Consider the following 14,474-nt stretch of genomic DNA (forward strand, 5'->3'; position numbering starts at 1 on the left):
GTCATCAGAAGACTAAAGCTCTGGGCTCAGCATTTTTCATTTTTCAGTCAGGCAGGAGAAAAGACTCCTAACAGGCATTGATTAGTGGGGGACAGGCCCGGCCTCATGAAAAGCAAACTGTCGATACGGGCGCAGCATCTTCACATTGGAACAAACGAGGCCCGTCGCTCCCCAACGCTCATTCCACGCCACTTAACACATTTTATTGACAGCCCCTGTTTTCCTAATGAAATGCTAAATATATCTCCCTCGGCTGTGGCGCGCTGGCAGCTACTGTTATGGAGACAGAGAGAATGAGAGCGCACTGTGACAGTCACTCACACACACACACGCATACGCACGCACACACACACACACACACACACACACACATACACACACACACACGCACACACACATGCACACACGTGCACACAAATTAAAATATAGATGCACACACACTCTCTCACACATAGGTGGTGTTAAATTAAATAACCGTGCTCCTGACCTTTTTGTCCCCCTCTTATCAGGTATCCTTCATTGTGGAAGTGATCAGCTCCCCAGATATGGACAATCACTTGACATTTTTTGTTTTATTCCTTTGTTTGCTTTAATTAAATGCCAACTATCTTGATTTATTTGAGATTTAACATATAGATGTACCTTCTGGTCAAGCTCATGTCACCTTTGAGTTTGTAGAGAGAAGAAAAGGATATTTGGCTGAATGACTGAACTTTACAATAAAAACATCAGTTCTTGTTCTTCATTTAATCAGTTTTTGTAAAGTCAATTGTACCTCAATCAAAAGTCACACTCGCTGTTTTGCAGATCTGAAATATTTGCTGATGTATTTTATGTTTGCATTAACCCCTTCACATCTAGTTTAGATTTGTTTCCAATTTAAGAAGAAATCATCTTAATCCTCACTGTCTGACAGAGTTGTAGGCTATATATACTCTGTATGATCTTGTTCCAGCTCCTCAGTGATGCCATATAATACTTACACTGAGTGAAATTCAAACCCAGATGGAAGCATTCTCCGTGTCTTGTACATCTCCTCACCTTTCCCCAAAATTCAACTTGAAATATTTGGTATATTTGGAAATTTTAGGATCTCCATTAGAGTTTTAAATAAAAAATGTGTGTGTTGGCTGCACAGCATGAGTTTGGACTGACTAACAGTGGGATTAAGGAGGTTAACTTACCTGAGTTGGCAAGGGCGATGGCTTTGAGCGTGACAAACTCCTCCTTCTCCATGCGCAGCTTCTTGTAGCGTCGGACCAGCGGCAGGATGGCAACGTGCAAGTCCAGCAGGCCTGAGATCCTCGCCTGTTCCTCGTCCACCACATAGTCCTCTGCGTACACAATCTCGTCCTCACAGGGCAGGGAGCGAAACACGATGCTCAGCACCAGGATCTCCATCCAGGCGCTCTGCAGTAGACTCATCTGGTCTGCCAGCGACAGAGTGGAAAAACCTGCCAAAAGAAAAAGAAAATGTGTCGTTATTTTTATATTTTCTTTCCAGACATTGCTTTGTACAACCACATGACAAAGCATGAGATCAATCCATTAATCTCACTACACTTTAATTGGCCATTTCAAGTCCTCCATATGTTTTATGGGCAGTGTGTACAACGCTTGACAATCCCCGGAGAAGCCCAACTTGAAACAGAGGCCGACCACTGTATGTGGTGGCTTAAGGGAAGAATATAAATCAGTCAAGTGTAGAGGCCTTTGAAACATGAGCCTGGGCTGCTTCACCCATCAACCGTCAACAGTTCTTCTGCGACCCAGTACATAAGCACATGAGACAGCACTTAGTGAAGACAAATCCACTCCTAACCCTAACCATCTCTTATTCTAGTCACAGTGAGGAAGAAAGAACATGAAATTAATTCTTCTTCACAGCAAAGAATAAATCCTGGATTTTAAGCATTGACTAAATAAATGGTCTTAAATTAAAGTGGCCTCAGTATTATTATTTCAAGTTTGTTTTAGCTATCTGTCAAAATCTTAGTCTAAGTTATACACCACAATTAAATAAGTCACAAAACTCTTCTCCAGTGTAGTGGGCTTTATTCCTCAAACATTTTTTGGCGATTGTGCCTTCATCAGCGTCGTTTCTTTATATACAGTGGGGTCCAATAGTCTGAGACCCCTTTTCCCATTCACTTATCCCATTTAATAATTTTCCAGAAGGAGACAAAATTAAGGCATTTCAGATATATAATTAGGCAGTTTGAGTCTGAAATGCTTAAGTGGGAAGCTACATTTAAAGAAAATGAATTTCAGTTAAAGGAAGGATGTACTGAGGCTAACAGAAGATTTTCTGAGGAATTATTTAGGGCCATTTGTATTGAGCGATGGAAGAGATTAGAGTATGCTGCATTTTGAAAGATGATTTTTTTCTTTTTTAATTCTTAAGTTAATTACAGTTACAGTTAATACTGTGCTTTGTAAAATGATACTAAGAAAAAGATGGTTTTAATTTGTCCACTTGTTATTTTTTTTCCCCTAAAGCTTTCCACCGCAGCAGTGGAGGCGTTTACTTCAGTTGCCTGGATAATGTATTGGTTCCAATGATAAGTAGATTTGTGGTAATTCATATTTCTCTTGTGACTATATACAAATAAAACGGAAAGCATCAGATAGCGCCCTGATAAAGGCACGATAGCTGAAAGCCTTTATGTTCGTATATTAGAGAAGAGATGTGTTTAAGTATGTTGGACTTTAGAGTATTTCACCTCTCACTGGTCTGCATCTTGTTGTGTGTTTGCTCTAAAATTAGAAGTGGTTGTAACATGAAGTCATATCAGTCATGAACACAGTTACTGGAAGTCTCCTTGAATATTCAGCATGAATCGGTATTATGATGGGAAAGAATTTATAAACCCAGCAAAGTTAAGGTTCAAGACAAAAAAACCCCCAAAACAATTATATTCTACCTGACAGTTTCCTTCTTCTTTCTTTATTCTTTTGAGTTCAACCCCCTGAATTCAGTAACAATTCATCCAAGATCTTGAGGTCGACCCATCAACTCTCTCCTCTAACATTCACACACACCACATCAAACAGACAGACACCTGAAAGGACCTAAAGCGCCACAATACCTTTCACTACTCTATGGTGAATAGGAAGGTGATAGGGGGTATTGACCAGGGCCTTGAACCCACCACTCTGCTTACTTAAATCTGCGCTTGTATGGATGGGAATGGGGCAGGTTGACTTAAAAGAGGTCCTCTCGATGGTTCTTATCAAGCAAATAGAGGAACGATGAGAAGAGAGAGAATGAAGCAGAGAGAAAAGAGTGCTGGGGGTGTCATTGATTAGTAGATTGTAATCAGTCCACCAAATGCGAAGGGGGGATCGATCCAAGCCTCAGATCTGACAAACAGACAGTTGATGGAGGACATCCGGTACACGTTTAGTGGGGGGATGGGAGGACTCCAGGATCACAGAATGTAGATACTGTAGGCTGCATCAGGAATTCATGAATTTACTCTCCATCCCCAAAAGACACTTTTTCCAAGAAAATGAATGTGTTTATTCCTTTAAGGGCTATTAAGAATAAAGAGGGAGGATCAGTGGCTATATGCGTAACATGTTGGTTGTCTGGAAAAAGCCAAAGTGAATAAAAAAAAAAAGCTTCACCACTTGTAAAGAAGCATTGATTCAGACATAAACAATAATGCTTAATAGTGCTGAAATCATCAAACCTCTCATATGGACCACCAAAAAACAAGAACAGATTGGCTGTTATATATATGCACCCTTTTTTTCATGTGCTCAACTTTTTCTTTGTCTTGCTATATTACATTTCTTTACACATTTTGTGAAAGAATCAACACCCTGTTGAACTGTCTTCTCCCTTTCTTCATCATCTTTTCTGTTCCCCAGCCTGCGTGGTTTTTTTTTTCTTTCCACTCAATTTACTGAAGCGATGGAGAGACTTCCTGGCTCCCCGGGGGTCGCCCCGGAGCTTCAGGTGCGTCGCCCGGAGGTGGCCGAGTTAAGTGTCGCTGTGGAGTGTGATTCCCCCTGATGAAATATCAATATTTCACCCTACTGATTTACTTCCATTTGACCAAACATGACACAATATTGAGCAAACCGGTGAATGCCTATGTCTCTGTCTTTGTAGTTTCCTTCCCTTGTGAAGACAAAAAGCACGACGGAAACAAGAGATACTACAGGTTTCCATTGCACTTTAAGAAAACAAATTATTATCTGCTCTTCTGTCCTACAAAGGCAGAGAACTGAGGTGGGAGGTTTAAAGTATTCAGCCAGTTGACATTGGACTTTCACAGGGCTGACATATAAAGACAAACAAACATTCACACTCAAATTCGCACCTACAGGCTATTTAGTGTTGCCAATTAACCTGCATGTCTACAACCTTATTGCTGTGAGGCGACAGTGCTAACCACTGCACCATCGTGCCGGCCTACACTTAATAATGAAATCTAAATAAAAATCCATTGCTACACTTGTGTGATTTAAAGGTGAATTTAAATTGCATGTATTCCCCTAGAGCCACGAGCTGAGACGGCAGTTGGTGACACTCTGCTAATCTAGGCTTGTTACCTTTCAGTCAAACTTGTCCATCCTCACTGGATTTGGCTGCTGCCCCCTTTAGTTATGTTGGATAACTAACAGAAATACCATAATGTTGGATAGGAAATTGATCACTCAATTTCAGAGAGAGTTATGAGTGAAAAAAAAAGGAAATTTAGCTTTCGCTACTGCTAGCTGTGGCTACCTCACCAGCTAGCATCTAGTTTTCTTGTCTTTGCTGTCTGTAAATTATGAAGCCAGAGTTCATAAACTGTGTTTTGATTCGGTTTTTAGCTCCATGTTGAAGCGACTGTATGTTTTACTTTCTGCTTTTCTTTCTCTTCAGATACAACTAATTTGCAACAGCAAATATGTCCTCAAAGAAATGTAATGCCACCTGGATTATATTTTCTACCAACATAATGAATAAATATTGTTGATTAACATTTTGCAAAAGGTTGATACTGAAACTATCTGCACATTGTCCACTGACAACATTTTTCAACATTTCCTTGTAGCAACTAGAGCATGATAAAAAAAAAAAAAAAGATTACTTTTAGATCATGATCTTGGTTGAATATTGAAAAAGTGAGTAGTTACTTGAGGCATGATGCGTTTACTCTATTAACATTTAACCAAAACTATCATGTTTTCTTAATCTTAACCAAAGTGTTAAACCTAAACATTTAAGGGACGCAGAATGTGAACTCCAGCAGCCAGTGTTGTGGGAAGTTAGGGGGAAGCTGAATCAAAATAAAATATAATTCTACTTCCTAGGACTGTTCATCAAATGTTCATCTAACACTCTGTGATGCTCCAAGTCAAACTGTTGCAAACATGTAAAAATTACACTGTTTGTATACTTGTATACTTCTATGTATATTTCTGTAAGGTACCCGTTCTGCTACATACCAAAAGAAAAAAAGTACTCCGGCTACGCAACAGTACAGTACAGGTAGAGATCAGATAAGTAATTGAATCCTTATTCAGTACAATGAAGAGACTGAGTGGCTGGCAGTGAAGCTTGAAGCTGTCATTGAGAGCTAGGTCTAAAACAGACAGCAGTTCACTCTCTATTCATTTAGTATCATTACAGGCCTCCTAAGAGCCCTAATGGGCCTAATAAAAAGACAGAGGTAATAATGAGACTAGAGGGCCCTATATGAGCAGGAGGAGTAGGAGGGGGAGAGCCAGGGGAAAAAGAGAACAAGGAAGCCAGAGTGTGTGTGTGAAAGATATGATGGGAGAGAGAGAGCGAGAGAGTGGCAGTGTGTGAGTGGCAGAGAAAAAGAGAGGAAAAAAAAAATCAAACAGGAAGAAAGTGATGCTCTGAGCTGAGTGAACATTAAATACCGGAGGGCGCTGAATGCTGCTGCCTCGAATATAAATCTACACATGTTGTGTGCAGCTACATGTCTAAGATGGTGTGTGTGTGTTAACAGCTGCACAAATTAGTGGCCACCTTTGACCTCCTGACAACTGTGTTACGATTCTGTTTCCTTGTTCATGACAGTGCATGTAGCCGCCTGGTGATGAGTTACAACCATCCACTTTAACGTGTTTAACCCCGTCTCCTAACAGCTTTGTATTTGAAGCCAAAATGGGTTTTAACTTCTGTTTCATGTTTGGAGCCTCTGTCTTGTATTTGGTGGAAATATTTGCTTTTATTTAAATAAAAATTAAACTTAACTGCACATTATAATACATCAGAGTTAGACGTCCCGAGAAAAGCTATTTACCACATATATTGGACCCTTCAGAAAATCTATTCAACGTTGCATGTTTCCTCCCAGGTCTCCACATCTGGGTGTTGAAGGACTTTTACATTAATGGAGCAATCTGCAGTAATGACTCTTATTACCTCATCGTTAAGGCCATTTGCGCAGCGGTCTATGAGTGTAATGGTGGGAGTGGACTGTTAAACTGTAGGGACCCCTTTTGTCTTAATCGTTACTCGGTGACACTCTGACCCGGTGGCCCCGGGTAAAATGTCCCCGGAGTGTCACACGCACCTTTAATAACTCCGTCAGGTCTGGACTCAGATTGTCATAGCATACAAGATCAATAGTTATACATAGAAAATGTAACAGAGATTGAGGTCCAAAAATATAACACTAAATTTCTTGAATTTATTTCTGCAGCCCTGTGGCTATGATTAAATTGAAGAATTTGATTGTAGTTGCCCTATTTGACCTCTTTTTCACTCTCTGAAAAATATACCTGAATTAGATTTTCAAAAAAAAAAAGCTAGTTCAGACATATCCTTGTTCTCAAGATGTTCGATGAAAAAGAGGTCAGGGAAAGAAAAACTGCATGTGGGTCAGGGATGCTCCTTTGGTTGCAGTGTAAACTGAAGTGTTGAGACAGCAGCCTCGCCTTGCACCCCAGCGGCCCTCCACTTCCTCTCTCTGAGGCGGTCTCGGCAAAAAGTCATACCTCTGAGGTTCCCAGGGCCAGTTTGGAATCAACACACTTTCACCCAATCCAAATTTCATTAATTAAGGAGTGAGACATAAATCTAATGACAAATCAGTGATTAGTGGTAAATATAGGCGGACCAGCGAGCTGAGCAGCTGGTTAGTGTCCTGCCAGCTGGGAATAAGTCCACGAGGAGGAAAAAATATCTGCAATTGTTATGTTTATAGTCATAGAAGAGGAATTGCATTGTAGCTGATTATATTATTTTGATGATTTATTAATAATTTCTGTAGTTTTTCATCACAAATTCTTTGGCTCCAGATTTTCAAATGTGAGGATTTTCCGTTTTATCTTATATCACTGTAAATGAAATATCTTTGGGTTGTACTGTTTGTGGGGCAGAACAAGACATGTGAATACTGAAACTGTGATGGGCATTTAACCCCATTAACTGAGAAAGAAAATACATTTAAAACACCGAGAATATTTCTCAGTTAAATGAGCTGAATTGGCGACGTGCAACTTTGTAAATACTTTATTTGACTGGATCAATGAGATGCATCCACTTTGACGTGTGCTCCGTTTAAACATACTAGAGCTCAAAGTGTCTGTTTCAACTGATAGAGATGAAAAGAAAAGAAGATCTAAAAACATTTGCATAACAAGCCTTATTTAAGAATTCTTCAACAAGGACCAGGGAAATCCGTCAGTATTTCCCTAAATAAATCAATTTTACCACAGGCCCTGTGTAGTCTCCTTAAGTAAGTAAGAGGATTGCTTTCTTTAAGTCCTGGATTGAAATGGAATACATTGACATAGGGGCGGATCCCAACCCCCCAGACTCTCCCACCCTACCCAGTCAAATCAAAGGTTTCAGCTGCTCTTTATTGATTAGATTTTAGAATATGGGACTAGCTTTTCCCTTAGGTGCAGATGAGTAGCAGATGTTAATTATCCTGTGTGTGTGCATGAATGTATGCGTGTGTGTGGGAGGGGTGTGGGGTGTGTGTGTGTGTGTGTGTGTGGGGGGGTGTTTATGTGTGTCAACAGTCAGTGAACTACTTCAGTAATCTCATACTGTATCATTTCAGTAAAGTGGAGTACATCCTTTCTTTACCTCCAGCATAAGACCTGTGAAGTTGCCTTTTTATGATTCCAGTCATCAAACTAACAAAATGACACAATTTTATTCTCATTAGAAATATTTTTTTAAGTTATGTTTTGCTCTATTCTATATTCAGTCATCTATTGATTTTTGTCAAAGCATATATATTTCTTTATAGAGAAAAAAATATCTATTAAATGCATGACCAGGTTTAAATAATTAAGAAATCAAAAGGTTCAGAAAACCAGATCCCACACAACACGTTCATTCATCAGCAGTCATGTCTCTCTACCTGGGATATGTTTGGCCCAGCCGATGATGACCACCAGTTCGCGGTCGGCCAAGTCGCACAGCGTGGTGAGGGCCTTGATGTCTCCGTCGGGCATGGTGGGGTCAGGCATGGCATAGATCTTCTCTGGCTCCACCACCAACAGATGGGAAACGATTTTTGTCACTGACAGAGAGGACGACGGATACAGGGACAGAGCGAGACAAGAGGGAAAAGAGTTCTGTGTTGTGGGATAATTTCAGGCAACAGCATACACAAATTTGTTTTTTAAGGAAACGGACGAACAATTACAACAAAAAAATGAATCAATATATCATTTAAAAGGTGTTGAGCTAATATTACTTCCTCAACGACATATTTTGTAAAAATTAACACATTTCTAACTGCAGTCTTGCAAGTCACAGCTCTTAGTCCCAACATGCAACATTGTGAAGTTGCTGCTTTGATATGAAGTCTTTCTGTAACGCTGAGGTACAACCCACATTTCAACTGAGTGAAAACAAATGAAAACTGTGACTCACGTGGCTTTTTGGCTGGAGGGGGGATGGAGAGGCCGAGATAGGCGCCATTCTCTGCATCCAACCTTCGTTTGTACTTCTGCCGCCCCCCTCTCACCCGGTCCAGACGCACACCTGCAAAAGAAATATCACACATGTAGAATAAAATATAACCATTCAATTACAAGGTTTTGTTTGTCTGCTCAGTTTTTTTTATCAATCAAGCAAATCTGACATCATTAGATTCAATTAAAATGCCACATGACCAATTTTATGCTGTTTCATCTTCGACTATAGCTACAATTACTGCTAACGATAGCACCGTAGCCTCTTTATTACAGGTTATTTTTTGGGAAACTTGACTTCTCTGCATATTTTTTGCTCACTCATAAATCTCTAATTTTTAACCTCTTTATAAGGCACCTCATACAAAACTGAGGACTACTTTGTATACATCAGTTAATATATTACTAAACAAATTTGTCTTGGTATATATCCTGCAAAAAAAGTACATTAAGGAAATACATGGCATGTATATTATTATGTATATATCATAACTGGGAGTACAGAGTTTCATTCATTTATGTTTAACCTTTTGACTGTCAAGAGGAACCGTTCAATACTTCCTTGTTACAGATGGAAGAGTGTAAGTACCTAGTTAGTATACAAACGTGACATATCTGGGATTATCTTGAAAGCCATCTCAAAGGACACAGGCTACATCAGATGCACCTTATGTCCTGGATTTACACGCTTGTATTAAAAGTTGTTTGAGCATTGAGGGAGAGCAAACAGATTTTACATGGTCAAGTGGAATTGAGTCGTGTGAGATATCCCAGTGACTCGTATAAATTCCTTTGATTCCCCTGGAAACAAAAGAATCCGATTAGGATGGTCTTTCAATTTCCTGACACCGACTATCCACTAACCTAATTACCCACCGTGCCCAGAGGGAGCTCATTCTTCCCAGCAAACACAGTGAGATCATTTTATGCCTGGCAGATTGAAGCTAAATCGAGAGCCCCTCTCCTAACACAGCTTTCCATTTGTACGCCTTAAAGTAATCAATAAGGCTTGCAAATAGACTTCTTGTTCTTTGAACACATGTGGATGTGGTTTTAATTAGTCAGTTAGCCAGCCAGGAACTGGGTTTGCGACAGATGGAGCTTTAGTAGTTGTTTTTGCCATTACTCTTGGTTAAGGTAAATTTAAAATTATAAATTGTGCTTCAGGAAACTGCGCACATGTACTCCACATATTTAATCAATTCAATAGCTTCTCTCTATTTAATGACACACACAGGCCTAATAAAGGCGCATGCAGTCAGTAAAGGCTTTCACAACAATAAGCTTGTGTAATGCAAAAATATATTGAGCAGGTGTAGACTCTAAATTCATGCACCATAGACTTGTCAGACTAAGTGACAGTGAATTGTTACTGCCTTTGTCCCTGACATCTACCACCATCCACACATGCATGCACACAGAAGCACAGACTCACACAAACAAGTGGACAGATGCACAAACACACACACACACACATTGGTTTCCCTGCTGCGGGCTGCAGGGTCATGTGGCTGTGACAAGCGACAAGTGACCAAACAGCCGGAGTTAGAATTCCAAGATCCGCGGGGGCTGTTTGAACTGGAACATCCAACTGGCCCATAATTAATGGACGCTGACAAGAATTAAGAGCTCAGCGCTAACCAGTTTCAGTTTACAGCTTAGCAGCGCAGCAAATGGCAGAGACCCATGGCAGGAGGGCAGAGAGAATGACGGAGGGGGAAAAAATGGGTTAGATAATGCTGAAGAATGGGAGGGTTGGGGAATAAGACAAAACAAGCTGCTGCTTTTGGCTGAATGTATCAGTTTTCTGCAAGATCTGTTTTTTTTCTTTCTCTCACTTTTCCATCTGTCTGCCTCTTTTTCTCTCCCTTTTAGCATCGGGTGTACATCTCCTCCCTCAGAGCACTGCCTGTCCCAGCCAGCGCCTGATCCAACCAGTGCAGGATTATCTCCTCCCCATGTGATACAGCACAGTACTGAGAATCTGACCACAACAAGACAGCTGGATGAGGCCCTTTGTAGAGGGCTGGGGAGGGAGGGGGGCTTGTGTCATCGTCAGCACCACATTCCACAACTCAGGCCCAAAACCACAGCAGCCTCCATGCTTCAAGACAGTCGCTTGTGTCTTGGTAGTGAGAGAGCCTGTGACATGGGGGCCGGGCGGGTGCACAGATCATGTTAAAAGCATCCAGATCCATTTTTTACAGTTGCTGGCCCTTCATAAAGTGTGGCAGCCAAAATATGGATGCAGGGGGTGAGGTTATGGGGTAAACGAGCGCAGGGAATGGGAGGTGGTAGAAGTGTGTGAGCTGGATATTATGAGCTTGGTAAGATCATACAGTACGGTACAGTATGCTCATAACTTATTGCAGACTATGAGAGAGACGGGCTGAGACACAGAGATACTGCCTGATAGTCCATCCTCGCTCTGTGTCTGTGTGTGTGTGTGTCTGTGTGTGTGTGTGTGTGTCTGTCTGTGTGTGTGTGTCTGTGTGTGTCTGTATGTGTGTGTGTGTGTGTGTGTTTGTGTGTGTGTGTGTACATGTGTATGGAAAGACGATGAGGCATGTTTGCATAGGAGCAATCTTTACGGCCACCTGACCCCAGCTTCCCTTTCACATTCAATATCTTTATTGACTTCTGGAACCTTAAAGCACATTCCTGATTGAAGCGGCTGTTTATTCCTGGCGGTGGCGGTGTGTGTCATGTGGATTTATTTTATTCTTTTATATGTAGTTATTTTATTACTATTCAGGTCCACAAAGTAATTGGGATTCCTCACGTGTCCACAAAAAACCCCAACTATTTAAAAAGGTAAAGAAATACTAAAGTCATGATTCCAAGTTTTATGCAACACAAACACTAAACATAAAGTCATTAATAATTTGCTAAAATATTGAAATGATTCCCTTTATCATAATTAATTAGTCTGTAAATTCCATTAAAATGACGCAAAAATGTGCCTTCTCCAAACTGCAAGAATAAAATTCTGGGGGTATTAGTTTTTCTTTAAATCCTGTATTCCACTTTAGTACCTTTAAAGTCTTATTCAACACTGTGTGACAGAATCATACAGTACATATTATGTATCATATCAAAACCTAAGAATCCATGTTTTTTATGGATGTAACATATCAACCGACATCAACCGGAAATATTCTAGCTGTGTTCAGCATCAATTTATAGGGTTAAATTATATCATATAACTCCCCACGGTTGTTACACACCTCAAATTCCCAGATAAAAAACAGACAACGTGACTTCAGTGTCCTCAGTGGTAGCTATGGGCCAACACACAGCATAAATGACACTGATAAATTGCACAACAAATCAAACATAAACAACACAGAAATTACGCGGGAAGATGAGTTAGAAATTTATCCATAAAATTATCCATAAAAACAAACTGCAGTATCAAAAAGTATCACAAAGTATATCTATGAGACTGATTCCTTCTATGCAGAAGAAATTCTACAGCGAACAGATTTAATCTCACAAATGTACATGTGGTTCACAGTAAGTATCAAGCTTGTGCGTTACAATGTGAACATGTGCGTGTGTGTGTGTGTGTATGTCTGTGTGTGTGTGTATGTTTGTATCTCACACAACTATTTTCAGCCGCTCACCTGTCAGAGGCGCTTCTTTCTAGAGAATGTGTCAGAATTGGCTGGCTGGCGAGCGCTGCCAAGGGGAGATTAGGAGCTCCCTATTTTAGCTGGGAAAAATCAGAGGGATGCAGCGTGTGCCCCCTCCTACACAGTCACTCACCCTTTACAAGGCACAGGGACCTTGCCCTTGCAGAGCTACTTCTAAGGGCCGAGTCTGTAAGCCTGCAAAGAGCTAAAGGCGCTGGACAGCTTTTGTTTGATTGTACAGAGACTGGGTGGGCTCCAGGGAGGGAGGGAGGGAGGCAGTCTCTGAGAAAAAGGGTATGGGACAAGAGGAAGAGGGGGGTGTATGAGGATGGCGTCCCACCTGCTCTAACCCCTGATGGGCTGACAAGACAAAGCTGGAGTTGTTCTCCCATAACCGCGCACACTGGCATCGCTCTCTTTATCATGTTTTACACTTTTCATAAATCTGAGCCGGCGTGTCCGTGAGGGGTATTACTGTGTGTTACAGAGCCACCCTGACCACAAATGTGCCTGTAATCGAAAACATCTGCACGGCTGGAGATGGGCGGGTCGATTCAGGATCCCCGGTGTATTGGTGTAGCAGGCCTTCAGTTTGTGGTGTTCACACAGTGTGTTGTATGTCGGAGTGGGTGAGGGAGAAAAAGACATAGAGGGAGACGAGTGCCAGGAGGAAACATGCACTTCAAGGTCCGATTCCATGTCACTTGTCAGGGGTGATATACTGTACATTTGGCATGTGTGTACAGGGATGTATGTGTTCTGAGTTGAGTGCATGTGTGCGGAGGGTTGTAAAGAGGTCAGCACTTCGCTAAATCCCCTTCTTCAGAGGAACACGTGTTAGCCTCCATGTCTGATCTATCACCTGCCAGACAGTGAGGACAGGCCAGAGCAGAGCCTCTGGGTGGGCGCTGACTCTCAGCTGCAGTCTGCCAGCTACTCTGACACCCTAAAAAGCAAACAAGGCCCCATACATGTGTATTAAATAGACAGGTTTGTGGTACAAGAAAAAAAATCATGTAGCAAGGGGTCAGAGGGCGTTCAGTCCTGCATATACAGATGTAGCGCTAACGCAGCCTTGCATCATCTGCCGTTTATGCGCTACAGACTTTTGCTATATCTTTATTTTGATGATGTAATCTTAGGGTATAGATTGGTTTCTGATCTAAGCCTATTGATTGGCGAGGGACCTGACAGTCTGTGATATTGGATATGGCTTTACTAATCTTTTGTGTATGTGGCTGGAGGAAAATAAGGCTGTAACGTTACCCCGGTAGCCACGTTCGCTCAGGAAAGACTGCTGATCCCTATCTGTGGTCTGGCGAGGGCGAGACAGCGGTGTAGGTTGCCAAAATAGTCTGGCAGCTTGTTTTCATCCACCACATTACAGTAGTGTCAGAAAATCCCCACAAGCAAAGAATACACCACAGAAACACTTAGCTAACACTAAAACCAACAAGCATCAACTTCAGAGGAGCAAAGGCTTAAGTGTTTTTTATTGAAATTGCTATAAAAAAAAAAAATTATTCGTGACAGAATTTCATAAGGTCTACAGGGAGGGATGCATCTGTTTCGACAGGACATACTTTTTAAACATGCTAATTTGCTAACATGATGATGTGATTACTGAAAGACCTGCGCACATTTTACTGCAATGCTAAAAATACAAAAAACTAAAAATAAATCTTCCATCTTTAGCAGGAAATAACAGTGACTCAAAAAAAAAAAAAAAAAAAAAAAAAGCTAATTCAGTCCAGAAAATTCATGCATCATTTAGCACCATAGAGTAATGCTATGGGGGTATTAGCGCTACTATTAGCTGTGGGCACTGACTCCTGGCAGTAGTGACTGACACCATACCTTCCGCGAGTTGTAATTACGTGAGGGTTTTTCCATTGGACCTGTGACCTTTTATCAGCCTCAGTTGGACATTTA

At 41.1% G+C, this 14,474-nt stretch overlaps 1 protein-coding gene across 1 annotated transcript in view; it reads right to left on the reverse strand.

The window, feature by feature from the left end:
• The window catches only part of esrrgb (estrogen-related receptor gamma b), a 40,977-nt gene that overhangs the window by 6,289 nt on the left and 20,214 nt on the right, over positions 1 to 14,474 (reverse strand). The window contains exons 4-6 of the mRNA XM_023403492.1: positions 8,867 to 8,977; positions 8,349 to 8,510; positions 1,185 to 1,454 (exon numbers count right to left, since the gene is read on the reverse strand). Of these exons, the coding sequence (XP_023259260.1) occupies positions 1,185 to 1,454; positions 8,349 to 8,510; positions 8,867 to 8,977 (543 nt within the window). The remainder of the gene's footprint in view (positions 1 to 1,184; positions 1,455 to 8,348; positions 8,511 to 8,866; positions 8,978 to 14,474) is intronic.

This window comes from Seriola lalandi, unplaced genomic scaffold (assembly GCF_002814215.2).
Source record: "Seriola lalandi dorsalis isolate HSWRI2012SDOR001 ecotype SW California unplaced genomic scaffold, Sedor1 jcf7180002054139, whole genome shotgun sequence".
NCBI classification, from domain to species: Eukaryota; Metazoa; Chordata; class Actinopteri; order Carangiformes; family Carangidae; genus Seriola; species Seriola lalandi.